This window comes from Pyrus communis, chromosome 16 (assembly GCF_041283825.1).
Source record: "Pyrus communis isolate YQ-2024b chromosome 16, ASM4128382v1, whole genome shotgun sequence".
In the NCBI taxonomy this organism is placed as follows: Eukaryota; Viridiplantae; Streptophyta; class Magnoliopsida; order Rosales; family Rosaceae; genus Pyrus; species Pyrus communis.
The window spans coordinates 28,395,001-28,415,968 of record NC_142580.1 but is presented as its reverse complement, the minus strand read 5'-3'; the positions used below and the strand labels follow the sequence as shown (position 1 = coordinate 28,415,968).

General features: G+C 38.1%; 3 protein-coding genes across 5 annotated transcripts in view; all 3 read right to left on the bottom strand.

Moving 5' to 3' along the window:
* Positions 1-8,117: 8,117 nt before the first annotated feature.
* Positions 8,118-14,434, bottom strand: LOC137730985 (26S proteasome non-ATPase regulatory subunit 13 homolog B). Of its 2 annotated transcripts, XM_088687731.1 has the most exons (7): positions 14,129-14,403; positions 11,854-12,300; positions 10,726-10,806; positions 9,770-9,966; positions 9,576-9,675; positions 9,411-9,474; positions 8,118-8,667 (listed from the first exon to the last, which is right to left on the bottom strand). In XM_088687731.1, the coding sequence occupies exons 1-6, from the start codon at positions 14,276-14,278 to the stop codon at positions 9,442-9,444; spliced, it is 1,008 nt and encodes a 335-aa protein (XP_088543857.1). In that variant the 5' UTR covers positions 14,279-14,403; the 3' UTR covers positions 8,118-8,667; positions 9,411-9,441. The 2 variants fall into 2 exon arrangements, with proteins under 2 accessions (XP_088543857.1, XP_068326117.1); XM_068470016.2 differs by lacking the exon at positions 9,411-9,474 and having other exon boundaries at positions 14,129-14,434.
* A 4,772-nt stretch (positions 14,435-19,206) lies between these two features.
* The window catches only part of LOC137732933 (extra-large guanine nucleotide-binding protein 3-like), a 12,201-nt gene continuing 10,439 nt past the window's right edge, over positions 19,207-20,968 (bottom strand). For both annotated transcript variants that reach the window (XM_088687287.1, XM_088687286.1), the window contains one exon: positions 19,207-19,978. The gene's annotated coding sequence lies outside the window, so the exon portion shown is untranslated. The remainder of the gene's footprint in view (positions 19,979-20,968) is intronic.
* The window catches only part of LOC148690246 (extra-large guanine nucleotide-binding protein 3-like), an 8,191-nt gene continuing 6,607 nt past the window's right edge, over positions 19,385-20,968 (bottom strand). Inside the window, exons 2-5 of the mRNA XM_088687223.1 lie at positions 20,410-20,627; positions 20,094-20,278; positions 19,780-19,978; positions 19,385-19,708 (exon numbers count right to left, since the gene is read on the bottom strand). Of these exons, the coding sequence (XP_088543349.1) occupies positions 19,385-19,708; positions 19,780-19,978; positions 20,094-20,278; positions 20,410-20,627 (926 nt within the window). The remainder of the gene's footprint in view (positions 19,709-19,779; positions 19,979-20,093; positions 20,279-20,409; positions 20,628-20,968) is intronic.

Sequence of the window (20,968 nt, the reverse complement as noted above, 5' to 3'; positions counted from 1 at the left end):
GCAACGGACGATCTTTGTGTCATAACTTCATCATCCTCAACACTTTCATGTAGCTTTGAAGGTTGACGGTAGCTGCTTTGCCCCCTTTCCGATTGGTGAACTTGTGGAGGAGACCTATGTTTCTTGTGCATTTTCTTTGGAGTGACATAAGTCCATCCTTCAACTTCACTTGACTTGACTGACATGGTTTTGGAGCATGCCCCCAGCGGTTGAGGTGAAGATTTTGAGTTCAAAGAGCCAGAAGTGACGGTGGTATAGTTTGACTTCACCACATCATTAAGATCTAGCTTGATGATCCCTTTCTGAGCCAACTTCATGATGAGATCTTTTAGCACAAAGCACTTTTCCGTCGGATGACTAATGAAGCGGTGGAATTTACAGTACCTTGGACTGTCAGTACGGTTCATATCTTCTGGCCGTTTGCACTCAGGTAGGTCGATCACCTTTTTGTCAAGCAAGTCTTTCAACATGGCAACCACGTCAGAGTCGGGGAATGGATAAGTCTTCTCCTCAAGCTCCTTCAAAGTGCGTTTACATATCTCTTGATCACGAAAAGCTTCGGTTTGAATCGCCTTGCTTCGTGTATGGATTTTGACTGGAGTTGTGTTGACCGTCATTGCTTCCTTGGTGGGTTTCCACGCAGCCTTATCCACCTTTGGCCCCAAAACTTTGTCATTCTTGTAGTCGGCGATCTGTTCTTTCTTCCCATGACGGGTGATGCTTAACTCCATATCATGGGCGCGAGTGGCTAACTCCTCAAATGTTCGTGGTTTGATGCCTTCAAGGATATAGTGTAGTCCCCACTGCATGCCTTGAACGCACATCTCGATGGCGGAGGTTTCAGAAAGCCGATCTTTGCAATCCAGGCTTAATGAACGCCATCTATTTATGTAGTCGACGACAGGTTCATCTCTCCACTGTTTCGTACTGGTCAGCTCTAGCATGCTTACATACGACTAGTGCTATAGAAACGGTTGAGGAATTCCCTTTCTAGCTGGTCCCAACTGTTGATAGCCTCAGGTTCGAGGTCAGTGTACCAGTCAAAAGCGTTACTTTTCAGCGAACGCACGAACTGTTTGACGAGGTAGTCTCCCTCTGTCCCAGCATTGTTGCAAGTTTCAACGAAATGGGCGACATGTTGCTTCGGGTTGCCTTTTCCATCGAACTACATGAATTTTGGGGGCTGATAACCCCTTGGCATCTTCAAAGCATCAATCTTCTTGGAGTAAGGCTTTGAGTACAGTACGGAGTCATGCGAGCTTCCTTCGTACTGTGTCTTGATAGTGTTTGCGATCATCTCCTGTAGCTGCTGGATAGAGAGAGATCCCATGAATGTCGTTGCTTGGTCTAGCTTCGGCTTCTCTTCAACTTTCTCCGCTGGTGGCTCCTCTTATTCGTCGACTTCTTTCTTTAATAGGCCAACATTTGGGTCGACTTTCACGTCGGGCAGCGCATCTAGTTGGTTGACAAGTGCGGCAATCTGCAAGTCCTTCTCTTCCACAGTCCGTGTGAGCTTTGCGATTGCTTCATTCATCCGAGCTAGCTGTTCCTCGATTGAAGTTGCTCCAGTGGTCATGACTTGCATGGTTGTATTGCCGCTCGGATCAGCGTCGGAGAGTAGGGACTCTGAGTATTTCCTCGGGCTTTCGTCTTCTTTACCTTCTTGAACCGTGATGTAGAAAACATCTTGGATCTCCTCTTCAGTGTCATTCTCTTGGGTTTGTTGGCATGAAGATTTGCCAGTGTGGACGATGATGCGCCTCCTTACCTTCAGTGGTCCTTTTGTGTCGACCTCTAGGATTGCTTGGCGCTTCATCCTTGAAGGAATCAAGCTTCGAGCGTCGTCTTTTTCTCCTAACCCATCGAGCTTTTCTTCCTTTGGTGTTGTCTTCCTCTTTCCAAAAGGCTTACCATTATCTTCAAATCTTTCTGAAGCTGATCGTCGCAGAGGAGAGATAGCTATGTTGCTTTGTTTCTTAGGCTTTAACAACCTTTCAAAAACAGAGCTTTGGGATGTCGGCGCGTTAAGCCTCTTGAAGACCGAGGTTCGGTCTTGACCACCAATGCGATTAAGCACTGAAGTTCTGGAGCTTGAATGGCTCATCCTATCGAAGACCGACGTCCGAGGGGAGGGTTTAGGCTCTTCTTGGTCTTGTTCAATGCTCACGCTGATGTGTTGAGCGCTAGCTTTCTTCACTTTGCTTGAAATCTTCACGGGTGCATTTGGTGTGAAGCCAAGTCCAGCTTTGTTGTTGTCAACTCCATAATCATGCTCCTTCAACTTCTTTTGAGTCTCGGTGAGGTCGCGATCTTTGTCGTTGACGGTGTTTGAAACCTTCTTTCCAAGATTTGAAGAGGAAGCAAAGTCATGCCTAGCCTTTGACATGAGTTCGTAGGCATTTGGGTTGAAGCCTTCTTCGGTCCTCTTAGTTGGAAGAGAGCTTGGTTTCACTATGACACCATGTTGCGCCTCCAGACGGTTGATGAGTTCGGCGGTTTGCAAGTTTTTCTCCTCTGCAGTCTTTATCAGCCTTGCAATTGTTTCCTTCATCTGAACCAGCTGTTTTTCAATGGAGGTAGTGCCGATAGTCATGACTTGTCCTTTGTTTGAAGCCATGGACTGTGCTTGAATATCTTGAACGGAGACAGAGATGAGAGGTAGAGATGGTCCCACTGGGCGTGCCAAATTTGTAAACACGAAAAATTCCTGAAACAAGAAACAAGAATACCGTGTACAAAATAATATTTTTGTGTTTAATGATTTTGGGGTTACAATCTCTTTGTAATTTGATCCTCTGATTCTATCTTCGTAGGGTGTAGGTTTGTGGATGAGCTGTTGATCCAAAGGGCCGTCGGGGCTTGATCTAGGGATGAACAGTTGATGAACGGATCTTCGAGGGCTTTTGGGCTTGATCTTGAAGACTGGGTGTATGGATTTCTTCAAGGGCTTTTGGGCTTGATCTTGAAGGTTGATGGATGAGCGGATCTTCAAGGGCTTTTGGGCTTAATCTTGAAGAACGATTGGATGTGTGGATTTGTTGAGGTTGTTGATCCAAAGGGCCGTTGGGGCTTGATCTTAGGATGAATGGATGATGAATGATGAACACTTCTCTTCAAGGGCCGTCGGGGTTTGATCTTGAAGGAAGATTTGACGAAGAACGAAGATAGCTTTCTTGGTCCTTCGAGATTTGCTTGAGAGCTTTAGAGTTTCAAAGCTTCAAAGTTTTGGTGTGATGTAAATTCCCTTCTTTCTTTTCTCCTCCCCCAAAATGAATGCCTTGGCTTCCTATTTATAGAATTCCAAAACTTGATTTTTGGATTTAAATAATCAGATGAAATAAATCATTTCTGCCAAGTATTGACACGTGTCCTATTTGATGACTTTTCCAATTTATTTCGATTTTTCGTTGAGTCACACGCTACATGTAAAATTTATGTGACACGTGAGCGTTGAAATTTTAATTATTGGTCAACATTCATTTCACCGAAATTTTGATGTCTACATGTATCAATTATCATACCAAATATTTGATACGGTAAAATCTATTATCATTACCGTACCACACTTTCGGTATACCGAATATTGGTATACCAAATAGTTGGGTTGGTATGGTATACCAATAGTAATTGCCATTTTGTTTTACGCCACTTAGTTTATCCAAAATATAATATTTTTTAAATTAATGTAGAAGTGTAAAAAATATAGAAAAATATATATAAATGCTCGTAATGACAAGTTTTACAACTTTCGTGAAGAGCTTAACTTTGAAATTTTCCATTAGAATCATATAAATCATAGATCAAAATTTAACCGTTGATTGTTGTTTACATTCTTCATTTTTCTCATCAAATTTTGTTTTTTTGGGATTTTCTTTTTTGAAAACATGTTCTATTAGATGATGTAGAAAGATGAACGAATTGGATCGTTGATATTATGTTCAGAGTTTTACGGTTAGTGAAAATATTGCTTAATGTTTATAAAGTTTTTACAAACTATATGACATCGACTCATATTTCAGTTAACCATAAATATTGAAACGTGATATCAAAGATCTGAACCGTTCATCTTCTTACACCCGCCAGATAATCATGTTTTCAAAAAAGAAAATTTTAAAAATGAAATTCAATAAGAAAAATAAAGCGTAAATGACAATCGCCGGTTAAATATAAATTTAAGGTTTATGGATTATAGTGTTGGATTTTGAAGCTGACCTCTTCATGAAAGTTATAAAGTTTGTCAATACGAGTGATTGTATATTTTTTTTTTTACATTTTTTACATTTCTACAATAATTATTATTAATTTTGCCCTCAAATAATTATATGAATAAATACATAATATAATATTAATAATATTGGTAGGTACGGTATACCACCGGTACTGATTTTGGGTACCAGTACTGTACCGAAACAGTATGGTACGGTACAAATACCGTACCATTACCAATTGGTACAAATTTTTGGTAATACTTTGGTATGGTATGGTATGGTTGGTAAGGCGGTTGGTATGGTAATTTAGTAAAAATTTCCACCCCTAATGCCAACGCACCATTCCAAAAGCTGTGTTTTTTTTTTCCTTTCTTTTTCAAGCTCAATAGCTCTCTCTCACTTGAGCTCCGAAGGCAGGGCCTCAGACTTTGACAACATCAATAGCCGATCCGTGCAAAAATTCACAATTTTTCCTTAGTTCGCCACTTCCTTAGTTAAAATCTCTCTCTCTCTCTCTCTCTCTCTCTCTCTCTCTCTCTCTCTCTCTCTCTTCCCCAAAAACAAATCCCAAATTGTGACAGTCCATCCCGGAATATTTGTATTGTAGGTGTGAAAAGACTAAATTGCCCTTGGACGTTAAATTGCGTGTGGGGTGTTGTTTAGTTTGTTTTTTTGGTTGTTGACTCAACTAGGACCACACACACACACCCACATACACCTAAACACCCGTGGACCCTCCCTCTCGGATTTTTTTGCATTTCCGTACAAGTCGTACAGACATCACCCAAATCAACCATTTTAGGCACGGATCGACGTCTAGAAGGTAAGATTCAAACTCCTTGCAAGTTCTTGAGTTCATTTATACCATTTGTGAGACTTGAAACCTTCGAAAACCTCGAGAATCCTAACCCCAAATTTCATGCATTGTTCATGCACACATGATCGTGAAGTTTTTAGGAGTTTTAAAGGTCATATTGAGCTTTAGAACACTCTCACGAAGCTCAGAGAAGAAAGTTGAAGTGTTTAGGACGTAGGGAAGCCCAGTTTCAATGAGTTGCAGGTTTGGTTGGAATATCGTGGGTTTTTCGGGCGATATTCTGTTGGTTTTAGGTCCCCAAAGTGGTAAGGTTTTGTTCTACTCTTCGTAAGCTTCATTTTCATACAAAATTCATGAATTTTGATTGACAAACGAGTGAGATTTGATGAATGGAAGTTTTTCCCAGTTTTTTTACGACTGCTAACCGGCGAAGAAAGGGGAATATTCCGTTAGTTTTAACAGAATATTCATAAAGACAGTAACGACGTCAGGTTAGTTTTAACGAAATATTCCTAACGGCATTAACTACCGCCGTCAGTGTGCCAGGCACGTGCCTGCGCGTGGGGGCGCGTGTGGCCGTGCCTTGGCCAACACGTGGGTAGTCAGAAAATTATTTTTAAAATGTGGGGATGTTCATAAGGTTGAGTAGATCATGTTGGTATATTCAAACACCCCATTTGAACATTGTATGAGAAGTTATTACTTAGTTTTGGTTATGTGCTTTAAATTAACATTTATATAGTTGTTTCGCATATAGGTGAGACCTATCTTGAGGACGAGCGCAGTCACTCGAGGCTCGAGGGCTACGACCCTTCCACATACCAATGAGTGGGCTTTTGGTTTTCCGTATATATCTATATACTTGAGAGTTTTCCCAGAAAATGAAATTGAATGTTTATTTGTTTTAAAATGCCATGCAAAGTGCCAGCCTATTTATTTATGCATTAGTAGTTGCATATATGTATATTTGGTGCTGCGGACGCATGAGTAAGTGCCAGATAAGTTTATAGTTTATGGTTGTGAATTAATGGTTATGTGAGATGCATTGATAACTCATAAACCTGCACCCCAGTGTTAGTGCTCCTGCCTAGAGTTAGGGCACAGTTCTTCACGTGATGTTCACCTCCCGCATCACACGCTCATCTTGGATCCAAGTTAGGTGCACAATCCTGTTGTACATACCACTTTAGGTGGTTCCGACTCGTAGGTGACCCACGATTATTCGCAGAGTCTTCACGTGATCGTAGCACTCGAGCGTATTTATTGACACCCAGTCCTGTCGTACATACTTAGGTGGTTCAGACGCGTGTGCAGGTATAGTTGTTGAGATGTGGATTCGAGCTCTAGATTCAGCCTTACAGGTCACGTTAGGTGACTCCGGCTGACATATCATTTGCATTGATTGATATCACCTGGTTTACTTATACTTTATGCTGAGAAATTTGTCATGGCATATTTATGAATGTTGTTATTCTGAGCATGATTTCGTTATATTCATATATTCTATTTTCTGGGAACTTATACAGGTTTTACGGAGAGGGGTTAGAACTTTTGAGAATGAAATGATTTTGAAAACCTTTGTTTTTACTCACTCACACTTTCTGTTTTGCGCCCTTCCAGGTTTTAGTTAGAAGCTCTTTGGTGGCCCACGAGGACTTTGATGGTGGTTCTAACAAACAACACAAATGTAGGATCACCTTTGGGTGTTGTGTAATTAGTATTCGTCCTACTGGACTGCACTTAGACTTTTTGTGCTCTGATTATATTTATCACACTTAGTCTTACACTAGTGTATTACTTTAACTAGTTTATCTAGTAGTTTGGTTTTTATTTATTCGTTTTTCTATTATTATTTATACTTCCGCACTGTGCACATGGCTACGTCACTCTCACGTGACGGGCAGCACGCCTTGATTTCGATGGGGGTGTGTCAAAAATCATGCGATTTGGACGCACGAGTGGAAGAAGGGGGATCGCGAGTGCGTGGAGGTGAAGGCAATGTGAGGTGCGGCAGCAGTTGCAGCGGAGGAGGGACTGGGGTGCGACAGCAAAGGAGGGGGATCGCGAGTGCCCGTTGGGTTTTGCATTCTTTTAATTTTTTTAAAATTTTAAATTTTTTATTAATATTTTTTATTTTTATTAATTTTATATTGTGGTTGACGTGAGCCCATGTCACATTGCCTTCAGGAACTCAGGCTATCACGAATCGTCGGGCCTTTCCCTCGGACCTGCTCAGGCTCGCTTGCCAGCACACGCTAGGCTTCACCACTCGGGCTACATGGCCCTGTTCCTGCGCTTGTCCCTCGGGCTGGAGCACACAATGGACTTGCTCTAATTAAGTTTAGATACTTCTATTTACACACATTTTTATTTCTCACTTTTTAAAATTTTTGGTTATTAATCTTTTTAAATTCATTTGATCCAACAGTATTGTGTGATAAGCATCATTCTAAAAATTCTCACCTAATGCTACTTAGGCCTAGTCTTGATACTAGGTGGCTGACTACCGTCTTGAATAGTTCATAAATGTTTGAAAATTTAAAAAATACGACTACATCTACTTAGCCGTCCGCCTAGCTCACCTAATCTCACAAAGAATCTTCGTTCAATAAGAATAAAATGACAAAAATTCCCTTAGTTTTTGTTGGATTAATTTGGTTTATTTTTTTTTATTCAATACGAAATGATCAAAATGATTAACGGTGAACAATCTCAATGACAACTTCTATCAATTTCAAATCACAATGACAAAAATGAAAAAAGTTAGCCAATCTCAAGGGTCATTTTAAGCTAAAAAGCCAAAGATTTATAATAAAAGTACTTCTAGTAGAAACACTAGTGAGCAACGCTACTTTCTGCTTTCTTGAAAGAAGCAATCTCCAGCTGCAACGGGCACCAGAGAATACAATTTTGTCAAAGCTGAATTCATGCAACCAACCCTAAACCCTAAAATACATGTCACACAAATACTCTGATGCAATGTAACCCCATTTTGGCAACGCACGCACTGCAAAAATGAAGGATTTTTAGGTTCAAACGGTCATCCATGCGCGAGTAACAGAACACGAAACATTTACCGCGAAATGAACCAGTAGCGAGAAGGAGAAAATCATTAAAACTAAAGAAAAAGCATAAAGTTCGGTTATCTAAGGAAAGGAAAATTCAAAATACAAAGGTATAACGACAGCGCGTTTTAATCGATTCACCACGTCTCTAGGCATGCCATGCCACTAAACAATGGAGTATTACTCCCAAGTACAGTACACAAGGCCGCTCCTTCCAGGAAAATGATTCAACCAAAAAGCATCACCAATAAGAAAAGCAGCATAAACAAAGTTGGCCCGAAGTGCTCAATCAACCGAAAACTAGTGTTTCCTGGCCGCCCTTGCATTTTGAACCCCCCATTTTTCCGATAAGGATTTGTTACACTAGGCAGAAAATAAAGCAAGAGGCGACTCAAGACGCAACCAAATCAGGTGTTTCCGCCTCGATCGATAACAAAGCAGTATGGACTTTGTCCAACCAACCGTCCAGCCTATCACGCAAAGATTGGATCTGTGGAATCCCCAAAACTCTTGGCTGCACCCAGGACACATGCACCGTCTCCTCAACCTGATCGATTATTCCCTCAATCAGATGAACCTGCAGTCAACATCTCTCCCATAATTATTAAATAGAAAATAGAAAGAAAGCAACACTTTCTAACTACAGAATAAGCGAATAAGTCATCTAACACCCTGCTTGTCTGCAATATAGAAAATCCAAATGCAAATCAGATTAACAAAGAAACTACCAAATCATAACGTATTCAGTCTCCTTTTATTTATAAAATTAACTGTGCCAAGTCTTAAGTAAACCCCGCAAAAACAGAAAGAAAAAAAATCCGATTAACTACTTCCTTGTTAAGGCAGAAACTACTATCCTAAATCTTCCCTTGTTACAACTATTGTAAAAGACAGCTATACAACTACAAAACAATTGGATGCAATAAAGGCCTTAAATTTATTGTCTGAAACTAAATTGTATGTAAAATAATATTACAAATAAATACAAGAACAACATATAATTATTTCTACTCATTTGCATGTCACATGCTGCATGCTGCATGCAACATACAATATATCCTAGGTCAGTTATATTGAATTGAAAGTGTGGAACCCACAACATATGTGCAAATAAGATTTGAAATGCCAATACCATATACATAGGATCTAACATGTCTCAAACTTGTTCATGTGATCAACTTTAGAATACTAGCACTTTACCAAGTAAAAAGTTCAGTCTCTCAAATCATAAGCTTCTCATTTTTTTTTTTTTTTTTTTTTAAATTCCTATTCTGAATGCAAGAGTTATGAAAAGTATCGTTGTGAGTACTTAATCTTTACTTGTTACTAAGACATGCATTGAGAACTGTCGTCATAAAAACCATTCTTCTCTACTGGTATACATCTGCAAGTGGGGAGAAATGAAAAGGCAGGGGTTGTAGAACTTTAGTTTGGACAATCCAAATTAATTCACTGTCTATCAAGTTTAAGAATACAGGAACTTACGGAAAGGCTCTTCACAAGAAGATGCTCCACATCCTCAACAGAAAGTTTGGTGCGCTCTGCAATGATACTCAATGGTATAGTCCGATCTTCAGATGGCCGGCTGCAAGGACCATATCAATTTAGTGAATAGTAGTTCAAAAGCACACACCTTTGTTACAGATTACAAATGAAAGGACAATCTAGAACACACAAACCTGAAGATAATTTCCATCAAGCACAGAATGTTAATCTTCTCCAAAAGCTTCTTCTCATTTTCAACTAATGCTGGTTGTGCTCTCAAAGCAGCATTGTGTACACGACATAATTCTTGATACCGAACTAAATCACCAGAGTTGAACGCTTGAAGAATATAGTAAAGCCACTCTACCTTTGTCCCTAGAAGGCTCTTAATCTGGATAGATTGTTAAAATTTGTCATATATTAAAAAAGAAAAGTGAAGCACAAATAACTTATAATGTAGCCTACAGGCTACACATATCAGAAGAAACACATGGCAACTACATAGAAACTTTTTAGGTATGTAATTAATATCTATATAAGCAGTAGGTCTTTCTAGGTATGTAATTAATATCTATATAAGCAGTAGGTCATCCACTAAAACACTAATGGACGGTGCAAGCGTCCACGGTAGGGTAGATAAGAGAAATTCAGATCCTAAAACCACATGGTTCACAAAATCATTATGCAAACCCAATGTACAAACATTTATGCATGTAAAAAGAACCATGTATGCACATATCATACAAAGATCCAGGCAACTAGGTTTGAGATGACAATCACTTCATGATAGTCTATAGCAGTAGAAATCAAAAGTAATTTATCAGGCTCTAGGTGGGAAAGTGAAAATAAAACCAAAGTAAAAAAAGGGTACATGAATTGCGGTAATAACTGGTGACTGTACAGTGTATGATAAATAGCAGTATCAACAAGACTGCATTGCGAATCTACATACAGGCTTAGTTGCGCATGCATTACTTAGTTTCTGATCAATTTCAAATCCAATGTCCTAGTATTTGGTGCAAAAATATTTCATATAAAGTAACAAAAACACCTTGTGCATCTTGAAAGGGAACTCTTCCACGTAACACGCAGTGCACAGGAAGCAAAATATTATGAAACCAAACAAAAAACACAGCAAAAATGTTCTTACGATAGGATGCGCAAGCAGCTCTCCAAAGTTGTAGATATTATCTCCCAGGAGTGCAGAAAGGGACAAATCAAATGCCAGATCCTTAAATACGATGCAAACAACCAAACCGTTAAAAATTATCATGGATTAAACAAAATAAACTACCAATCAGTCACTCAGAAGTAAAAATAAAATTAAAAAGTTACCAAATATGAACAGTTGACTCATAGGAATCTGAAAGATAAATATTACTGTCGGCAGAGGCTATCACTCACACCCTAATCACAACTGTTCAAATGCATACTGAACCAGTAAAGAATAAAAAAGTATGAAATGATACCCTTAATTAACTATGGGTTGAACAGAGTCAATGTTCAAGGCAGCCTGCACACTACAAGTGCACTTAGCCAAGTTAATGGATTCTCCTAGAAGGGTACTAACATGTAACTACAAACCTTTCCAGTTCTTGCAAACCAGAAATGCCCAATTAACTGACAGAAAAAGAATTGAATGCATTTCTCCTCTTTCGTCCACCTATGCTACAATAAATAAAAATTATACTACACCATTTCTATTCAAGAACATAAAAGGTTAAGTTCCCTGACATTAATCCTATTCCATATTTGTCTAACCAATAACATCTTCACATTAAGTTGTATTCTCTAAACTACCCTATTAAAATTATGGCTACTATCATATAGGTAACTGATGATGGCAGGAAGTAGAAGATTGTCCATTCTCTTTATTTTATTCCTTTGGCATAATATATTTATAAGGCAAAGCATGCTTTGGAAGATTTTAATCCAAGCATGGAACTCAACAAATTATTACACTTGATGCAAGAAAATGCTCTGTTTCTACAAAACTAGTGATTTGGTGAAAGCAAAGCCAAAAACAGTTTAATAAAGACACATGCATTTAAAAGATCCTGCAGACAGGAATATTTAGAAGAGACGTTTTGCCAAGGGAGATGCAAACATAAGAAATGGAAGATATTTAAATTTAACAAACCATTTGTCTCTAGTATGTATGTGCAACTACAGATTTCAAGCCTTCTTGTAACATAACATTCCAAAATAATGATGGGATGTAGAACCTAGGAATAACTGCAAAGGAAAATGGTTCACGCATAAGAGTATCAATGCATACCAGCTTGAATGATTCTGAGAGAGACTCCACTGATGTGTATGCTAGATAAAGAAGAGCACTTTTGTAGAACTCAGCAAATTCTTGACGGAACTTATGATATTGAGATGATACCCAATAATAGCTAGCATATACAGATGGATCAATGTCAGTCATACTGTCAAGTGTAGTCTTTCCATCTTCTAGAAGCCTTTTGCACTCTTTTTGGTCTTGTTGCTCAAGTTTGAATATTGCTATTTGCATCTTAATGTAAAGGATTGGTTCCTCTATGCGTTGCTCTCTAGTGGCTTGAAGCTTCTCAATCACCCCTTCTAGGTAACTGATAGCAGCTTCCTTCTCTGGGTACTGTCGAGAAACGATTACAGCAAAGTGTGCGAGCTTGAGAAGGTTGATTTTAGTCTCAAAATCGGTGATGAAATTGTGGTATAACTGTATTAAAGCATCACCAGCCTGATATTCAATAACAAGAAACAAAAGTCAGATGTGGGAAGAAAGGACACATCCAAGAAACAAAACGTCATACTGGAATGCTTACCAATTCAAGAAAAAATACAACTTGTACATACATCCACAGACATAATACTAGCAACTAGTATTAAGAGATCATACATAACGGCATTCAACAGACCACAATTCAACAACTGATGAATTCGATTATTCAAGAAAATGTGCCAGGTTAATGAAATTCTTGAATTACATGATAAAACATAGAACCAGATGAATCCAATGCTAATTGGCTTTGTACTTTTTATCAATGCTATTGACATGTTCGGTCAAGTATAGATAAGTGCAATCTAATCTCATCTCAAGATGCTTGTAAAATAGCATTATCCTGATTAAGATCAAAACATACTTCAACAATTAAATTCCTTACGGCACACAACCATAACATGTGATGTGAAGGCACAAAGGAAGCTAAACATGACCAATTATAACTTACAAAGCAATCAAGCTACTGGCCTTGGGATGAGGATGGCAAACCTAGTTCCATGCAAATGCATGCCTAAATGTTTTTATTTTTTCCAGTTACATGCATGCTGAAATGTTATAAATGCATTTCTCATGATAAATGCACTGCACGGAGATCGAAAACTGAATAGAAAATACAATACCTATTGCGTCACATTTGTGACAACTACAATAAAGTACTTAAACTAACTTCAATTATTTGCGAGATAGTCTCTATATCTTATAAAGTATTTATTATTTGTATTGGATACGGTTCAAATTCCATTATTCTCACCTTTTAAACATTAAGGGTCTCCAATCTAATTCAGTTAATTCCTTAATCTATGAAAACAGGCATGTTGTAAAAAATACATTGAGAAAGAGAGAACATTTAGACTATGGGTTAATTTTGGTAGAGGCAGTTGGAAAGCATCTTCAAATTAGCTTTTAAACCGTAGTTTACTTTGATATATGTTTCTATACAATGCATGGGTCATACTAAACACTTTAAACAACTTTGCTATAACTGCGTAACCTCATAACAGGAACCCATTTAACCTCCTATGAGCTCCTCCCCCCTCCAGGTAGCAATGAAAGTTAAATTGCACGCCACAAAGTATACATACAAAAATACAAATTATTTGATGCATGGAGCTACATGATAATTAAGCAGCCACATGCTAATTAAGCAGCTTACTTCAAACAGTTACAACCCACTTTGCGCCCAGACAAATAACTGTAACTGGAATGGGTTCCAAGGGAATTAAAACCCATAAAAAAAAGGCATCAAGATTTAAGCCTTTGGCTCCAATCTAATAATTTAAAAAATTCGGATCAAAAGAATTAGTTACTCACAAAGAATAAAACTCAAAAGCAGAATGAATGGATTCCTAGTTCCTGGACCTCTAGTTACTCAAATTACCCGAAAAGAGTAGAACCACAACAAAGGCAAACGCTTTCAAAGACTTACACTAGGGTGTCACTTAATGCAACCAAAAGCAAAAATTCTAAAGATCTCTTCAAGCGTAACTTGTGCATCTTATCCAGTATGAATCACGATCTACAACCCAAGTGAGAAAACAAAACCAAATGGAAGAATCTCAAACAAAAAAACCCTAGTTCCACAACAAAAAACCTAATTTTTCCATCCAAAAGCTCATTTCCCTGTTAATTTCCCCTAAAACCCCTAATTCAGCATCAAAACCCAAATACCACTTGAAGCCCCCAACCTAACGATTTCACAAACCCTAAATCTCCAGAAAAATTGTTTCAACTCACATTCCTACACTCAAGCATCAAGGAAACCCAAAATTGGGGGTGGGAAACAGACCTGAAAGACGGCGAGAGCAACGAACTGCTCGAGCTTGAGAGTGAGCTGGTGCCATAGCTTCCTCTGGTACAGATCTGCGAGTGAATTGTACCATTCGGCGAGCTCCGGATGCGCGTTGCGCAGCAACTCCAGGTACTGCAGCGCGGCCATGGCTGGTTCAGAGAGAGTATGCGAGGGTTGGAGACCGAAGGCCTGGTTTGGTTTCTATTTATGTAAATCCCCAAAAACACCTCATTTAGCTTGTGCTCAAAGAAAGAATACAACACAAAAGTGAGAAATTTGTTGGAGGCCTTATTTACTTGGTTTAGGAGATGGATGTGCGGCATGCCAAGTCGGGTCGGGTACAAGTGATGCCTTGGTTCGTTCTAGATGGAACAAAAATAAGAGAAAAGAAAAGAGTACTATTTAGCGGTGGGCACGGGTGCAGTTTCATTCTCAAATTGAAACCGGAAAGTATCAACGGTTCGGTTCGGTGTGGTTTTGCTTAATTTTTTACAAAATTCGTAACAGTTGTTCACACCGGTTCCTGTTCGGTTCATGCTGATTTACGATTTGAAATACTAAATCATTTGAATATCAAATCACAACTTGTTTTTTGCATGCTTAGATTCAAATATATCTTCTAAAATGGTAATACAAAGTTACAAACAAAACAAAATTCAAAACAAAACAAATTCTTTTCAAATACTAAATCAAAATGCAAATGTTCTTGGCATTGGCACCAAGCAAACAAAAAAAGAAACACGCTTCAAATGTCCTTGGTAGCAACAGCAAGCAAACCGGCCTTAGCACCTGAAACTAAACAGCAGCTCCTTGGTACCGAAAAGTATAGAGCGGCTCTTTTTCAAACAGCAAGCAAACAAGTAGTAGCAAACGAAATATACATTCACACACACACACACACATATATATATATATACACACACACACACATATTCACACTTATAGCTTTGTGGTAGTGTGCAGATATGTTGGAAACTTGGAAGAGTATCAGAACTCACTTCTTTTACTAGTTCTGTATTACTGTACTAGTTACATCATATGTTCTCTGCGTGTATGTATATGTTTTTTCTAAGTTTCGATTATGAAGCTCATGATATTGTGGGCAAAACTGCAGGAACATTTGTTAATGGAATCTCGAGAAGCAATAAAGCCGGGTCTCTAACATATACATATAAATTCACATGTACATGCATCTTCTTTATCATACAACTATTTAATTTAATTTAATTAATTCTTTATATAAATGGTTCGGTTTGGTTTTGAGCAATTCTACCAACATGAAAATCGAAACTTGAGCTGGTCGGAACGATTCAGTTTGGTTCTTGAACCTATGTTGACTTTTTTATTGTTAATACGATTTGTTACAGTTTATTTGTCGCGGTTTGATTCGGTTTCACGATTCTGCGGTTTTTATGTTCACCCCTAAGTATTATTGTGTCTACACACCTATCTTAATTGAGGATTAACTATAATTTATATTACGAGATCTAGAAGTCATTTGTAAAATGAGTCACAAGATTTCAATGTCCTCATATTATACCATGTAGTTTTTAAAATTAACTAATTTTACCCCTCTGTCAATTTTAGCGCTTACTTAAATGTTAAGTGTTGTTGTGGCATAGACCGATTCCACATTTGAAGTACACATTGCAGCAATTTAACCTCTTGGTCACAACAATTTAGAGTATTGGGTTAGGAAGCATGAAGTGTTTTAGGCGCGAGATAGTTATTGTAGAAATTGCCCTTGGGTGGATGATAGTTTAGTCTACATGTGCTTCAAATGAGGACACAGTCTATACCACATCAGCAATTAACGTCTAATTAGACGGTGAAATTGAAAAGGGCGTTAAATTGATGCAATTCAGATACTACGTAGTGTAACATGTGAAAATTGAAATCTCACGGGCCATTTTACCAATGACCCCCAAACTTTGTAGTGTAAAATGCAACCCCTTCTCTCTTACTTTATATTAGTTTGTCATATCTATGATATTAAGAGAAGAGGGCATATATGCCCTTTTTGAGAGGGCGTTAAATTGCCCCAACTTATTTTGTTTTATTTCATGTATGCTACTTTTTCAGAAAAATGAGATTATGTTATTCCATCGCATCTCAACTTTTTGGTTTTAAAATCTTATAATCACAATCTTTCATTCTGTGCCCTTGGATCCAAATGAAAGGACAATCCCATTGAATCCCAACAAGCGGTTGAATCAATCCTATTGAAGCCGCAAGTTCACCGTAGGCTTCATTTTCATCGTGACCATTACTTCAATCCAGCTGCCTCCCCTTTCCCCTCCACTTCTACCATAACATCTTGGGTTATCTCTGAAACCTTTGTAGATGACTACATGTTGTGCTAATTTCAGATTTAGGTTGTCTTTAAATATGCCCCAACAGTCCTATTGTTGTGGTGAAGCTTAATTTTGGATTACATGTCTTAAAAATTAGTCCTTTGTTTGAAGTTTGAATTGAGGTTACCATTCCTAATGAAAATTGTTACACCACATAAATCCTCTTTTTAAAAAATTAGTCCCTATTTAGTAGCCATGCTTGAATACTTCTCAATTTCATCGTCACCCTCTTCACATCTTCATCTAAAATATTCTTTGACAAGTTCTTTGCTGCAAACTGAGCAGCTTTTGCTCTTCGTGCCCATCAAATATACCAAAAATCGCCTATAAACTCATCGGCTTTTTTATTTTGTGCATTTTTAGGTGGAAGGGTTGAAGGAGATTGAAACTTAATCTGAAACTCTAGATTCTGACGAGGTTTTCCAGCGAATTTGGAAGCTTCCCGACTTTTTGAGGCCCTTTCAGTCATTCAGTCACCAAATCATATGTATATTTCGATTCTCCTCCTCTTGGATTTCTTTGACCATCTAATTCTTATAGGTAATTGCGGGACCATAATTTTCCAGGGTTGAAGTAAGGCTAATTAGAGTAGTGTTAACTCAGAAGTTTGGTCATAGATCATCAACTCTAAGTGAAGTTGTATTAGATGGAGCAGTGGTGCCACCATCACACTGGTATAGGGCAATAGGCAAAGTCCGAGCGACTCCACCAAGATGACCATGCTTGTTCCGCAAGACACGTGGTCTAATCTGGATATGGGCATAATTAGATCCTTATATGTCTTAGAGTTCCTACAATCTAGGAATAGATGTACATTGCAAGTAATCACGCTTCTAATAGGACGTAATATCTAATCCTAGATATCATCTTGGATTTTTCCGATTGGATGAGAATTCTATCCTATAATGGACTCTCACACAGTCAATATAAGTACACCCTCCTGGGGTCCATTTAAGGGATCTCATTCTAAGTATTCTAATTCTCTTGCCCACACACTATCTGCGACTCTCCACCCTCCCTCCACCAGACACAGTCACACACCTAACTTTCTCTCTCTCTAAGACTGCCTCTAATTCTCTCCAATGATTTTCTTTGTGTGTGTGGGGTTTCGAACTAGGGTTAGGGTTTCGAATTGGGGCTTCTACAATGGGGTTTTGAATTGGGGTTTTTGTGTGTGGGGTTTAGAATCAGGGTTAATGTTTCAAAATAGGGCTTCTACAATGGGGGTTTGAATTGGGGTTTCTTTGTAGAGTAAGACCTTCAAATCTTGGCTCTGATTGGGTTTTCCAGTCCCAATCCATCCCGAAATAATGAAAACATTTCAAGAATCCCGAAATTTGAGAATACCGAAAGTTCGGTTTGAGATCAGTATTCGGATTCCCCTCCCGAAAGGGATCGATTCGGGACTTGGATTCCTAACCCTATAACTAATTACAAAAAAATAAACTAATTTGCTTAAGTATGTTTAATTTTAAGTGTGTCATTAAAAAAAATTTGTATTGTTTGTAAGTTTTTGGGATTTCTTTTACATTGGATTAATTATGACTGTTGATTTCCAAACTTTCCTTTGGATTAATTATGACTGTTGATTTCCAAATTATGGCTCTTGCCCAATTGCCTTCCCATTTTGTAACCGTTGAACCAAGTTTTTGAGACAAAAGCCAATTTAACCCAATTGTCCTGCTAATTACGCAATGGTGAGCTTGCTCACAAAAGGACCTGAAAACTGGTTAAAACCTTTTCTATCGACATGTAAGAAATGAAAGTTTGCAAACATATCATATAAATTAATAAATACGTTGTTTCACATGAATTAATCTTTCTCACTCGGCTCTTAAATTTCATGTCCAAGAAAAGAGGCAAGTTAGTCAATTTCTCTTATTTAAACTCTGACAATTTACATGTGATTTAATATCTTAGTGGACAGTGTAGGGTAGAACATGTGCCGCGAGTTTGAAACTCTTCATTTTCTGAATTAATGTAATACTTTTAAACCTTTCCCAGTTAATAACAACAACAAAAATAAATAAATAAAATAGAATACTGTGAGAATTTATTAGTTGACCATTACCCATGCACAAAGCTCTAATCCACAAGTTTCCAATACAAGTCCAAATTACAAGTTTCCGAGTCCCAAACACAACGGCTCCACACCAACACAAACACAAAGTGCCAGCAACAACCGCTTTCTTACAACCACCACTGTTTCTTTTTATTGTTCGGACTTAAGAGTTTGTGAGGTTTTCCACCAAAAAGTGTATAAATCAAAATAATTTTTTTTTGGGTGGTTTTAAGGGTATATCTACGTAATGAGAGTGTTAATTCCTATGCAAGAGAATTCAAATCTTGTCTAATAGTTTAGTTTTCAATCTCTTCATGCATTGTTCATTATGCTTAATAATATAATGACGTCATACACCTTAAATACAGTGAATTATCCAATCCAATCATAAATATGAAACCGAGTCCTAAAGTACCGCGACCTGACAATCAAACCGAAGAATAGAAAAGGTAGTGTCTAAACTCAGAAAAAAAAAAACCCAAGCCTCGTTAGCAAACCAAAGATTACATAAAGAATTGATACCCTACATATGATTTCGAATCAGATCCAGGTCAGGAAATCAACTTTCAAGTTTCGATCTTTCAAAGGCATACTCCACATCTCACTAGAAATTTAAGCAAGCAAATTTCCATATATTTAACTTGAGACCCCGAGCATGCTCAATGTCAAATTAATTCGAGACCCCCTCGATATCATTATAATTTTATCAATTATGTTTACAAGAGTAAAAATATGCTCTTAATCCGATGAGAAGACTACAAAGAGCTTTACAATTTCCTCTCACTCTTCACTTTAATTAGGAAGCAAACGCAAATATAAAGATATTAAACATCACCCCTACTTGGCATAAGGTGAGGAGCTCATGTCTGTATTGTAAAATGAATCCTCTGGTCCGCCATAATAGGTCTCCTCCTTCTCGTCATCCCACTTCAGAACCTCCTTTACGTACTTGAATGCTTCATCAACAGTCATTCCGTCCCTTCCCCGAGCTTGCCACACAAAAAGCTTTCGGCCTGTGATGGAAGCATAAAGATCTTTGAACTTCATTGCAACATAGAAGTAAGCTTGACGGTCTAGTGACTGATTATTGTTGTGGGGTTTCACCGGACTAAAATCATTGAACCATTCGCAACAACTTAAAGGTGCCTTATTGACTTTGTCCTGTCCTCAAAGAGATCATACTTGTTTAGTATTAATATGAAAGGGGTATCCTTAAAGCAAGGGTGCCTGACCATATTCTCAAAGAGCTCATTACTTTGTATCATCTTATTTTGAAGTGACGCTTCATTGCTGCTATTGTCTGGGGAAACCCACATCTGGTTATAATCACTAAGCGCGACGCAAAACACTACCACGCATACATCTTCAAACATTTCCACCCACTTGCCCCCTTCATTCATCCCCTTAGCATTTACTTTTATAAGTTGGTATCTGCAACATCAAGTACAGAAAGTTTAGAAGAATAAAAAATCCCCAGCATTTCTCATATAAACAGGAAAATCCCCAAGAGTTATAAATCACACACACAAGAAGAAAATAGCATTACTTGGCTACATGAGGGGGTGGAGCTTCCAGATTTTCTGTGTAGGTTTCTGTGTAGGTTTCAGACATCGGACTCCGATCATCAAGAGAGAATTCTATGAGAGCCAATCCATTTGCTTGAGTGACCCCTTCTGCATATAGTATATCTCGTTCCGAAGGTTTATACTCATTGTTAGATACCTCAACAGCCTGAAGAAACAAGACCACATTGCATAAAAATCTAACACTTATCTTAATTGGCAAGGCTATGAAGAAAACATAGCAAAATTATATTCTACTTCACCAAAATTTGTTACTACACAAGTTTCGATACATGTTACCTGGCTTAAAAAGTAGTCTGCAACATTAGGAAGGAAATGAAGCTCATCTCTTCTTTTATATGTTTCCTGAATAGCAGGATCCTTCCACACTTGTTCAACTAATGGAGCATATTCACGTGTCGCAGCAGGGAAGAATGCATCTAAATCTCCAGTAGCAATAATGTCCAGGTTAATGGAGTAAACACATTTAGTAGTTTCATCTAGGTCGACCTCACCACCTGAAACAAGAATGCAATCAGATATCACATACTGAATTTTCCAAAATGCAGGGAAGAAAAGATGATTTATTTTGCAACTGGATTAATCAGCGTCACTCTTATCCAGAATGATTATCTTTAGCCTGCATAAATCATCAATGACGTAACTAAAACCTTACATTTCTATCACATGTGCAACAGATTATCCTCTTTCAGATGAAATAGTCATTAGTAAGGATAGCTTGAATGGTAAAAAAAACACACGGGTTTGAGTCTCTGCATAATAAAAATGATTGCTCCCCCAATCAAGTAAGATCGAGGTAATGTACTGAAATGTTGTGGCCAAAAAGCCCATAAGGATG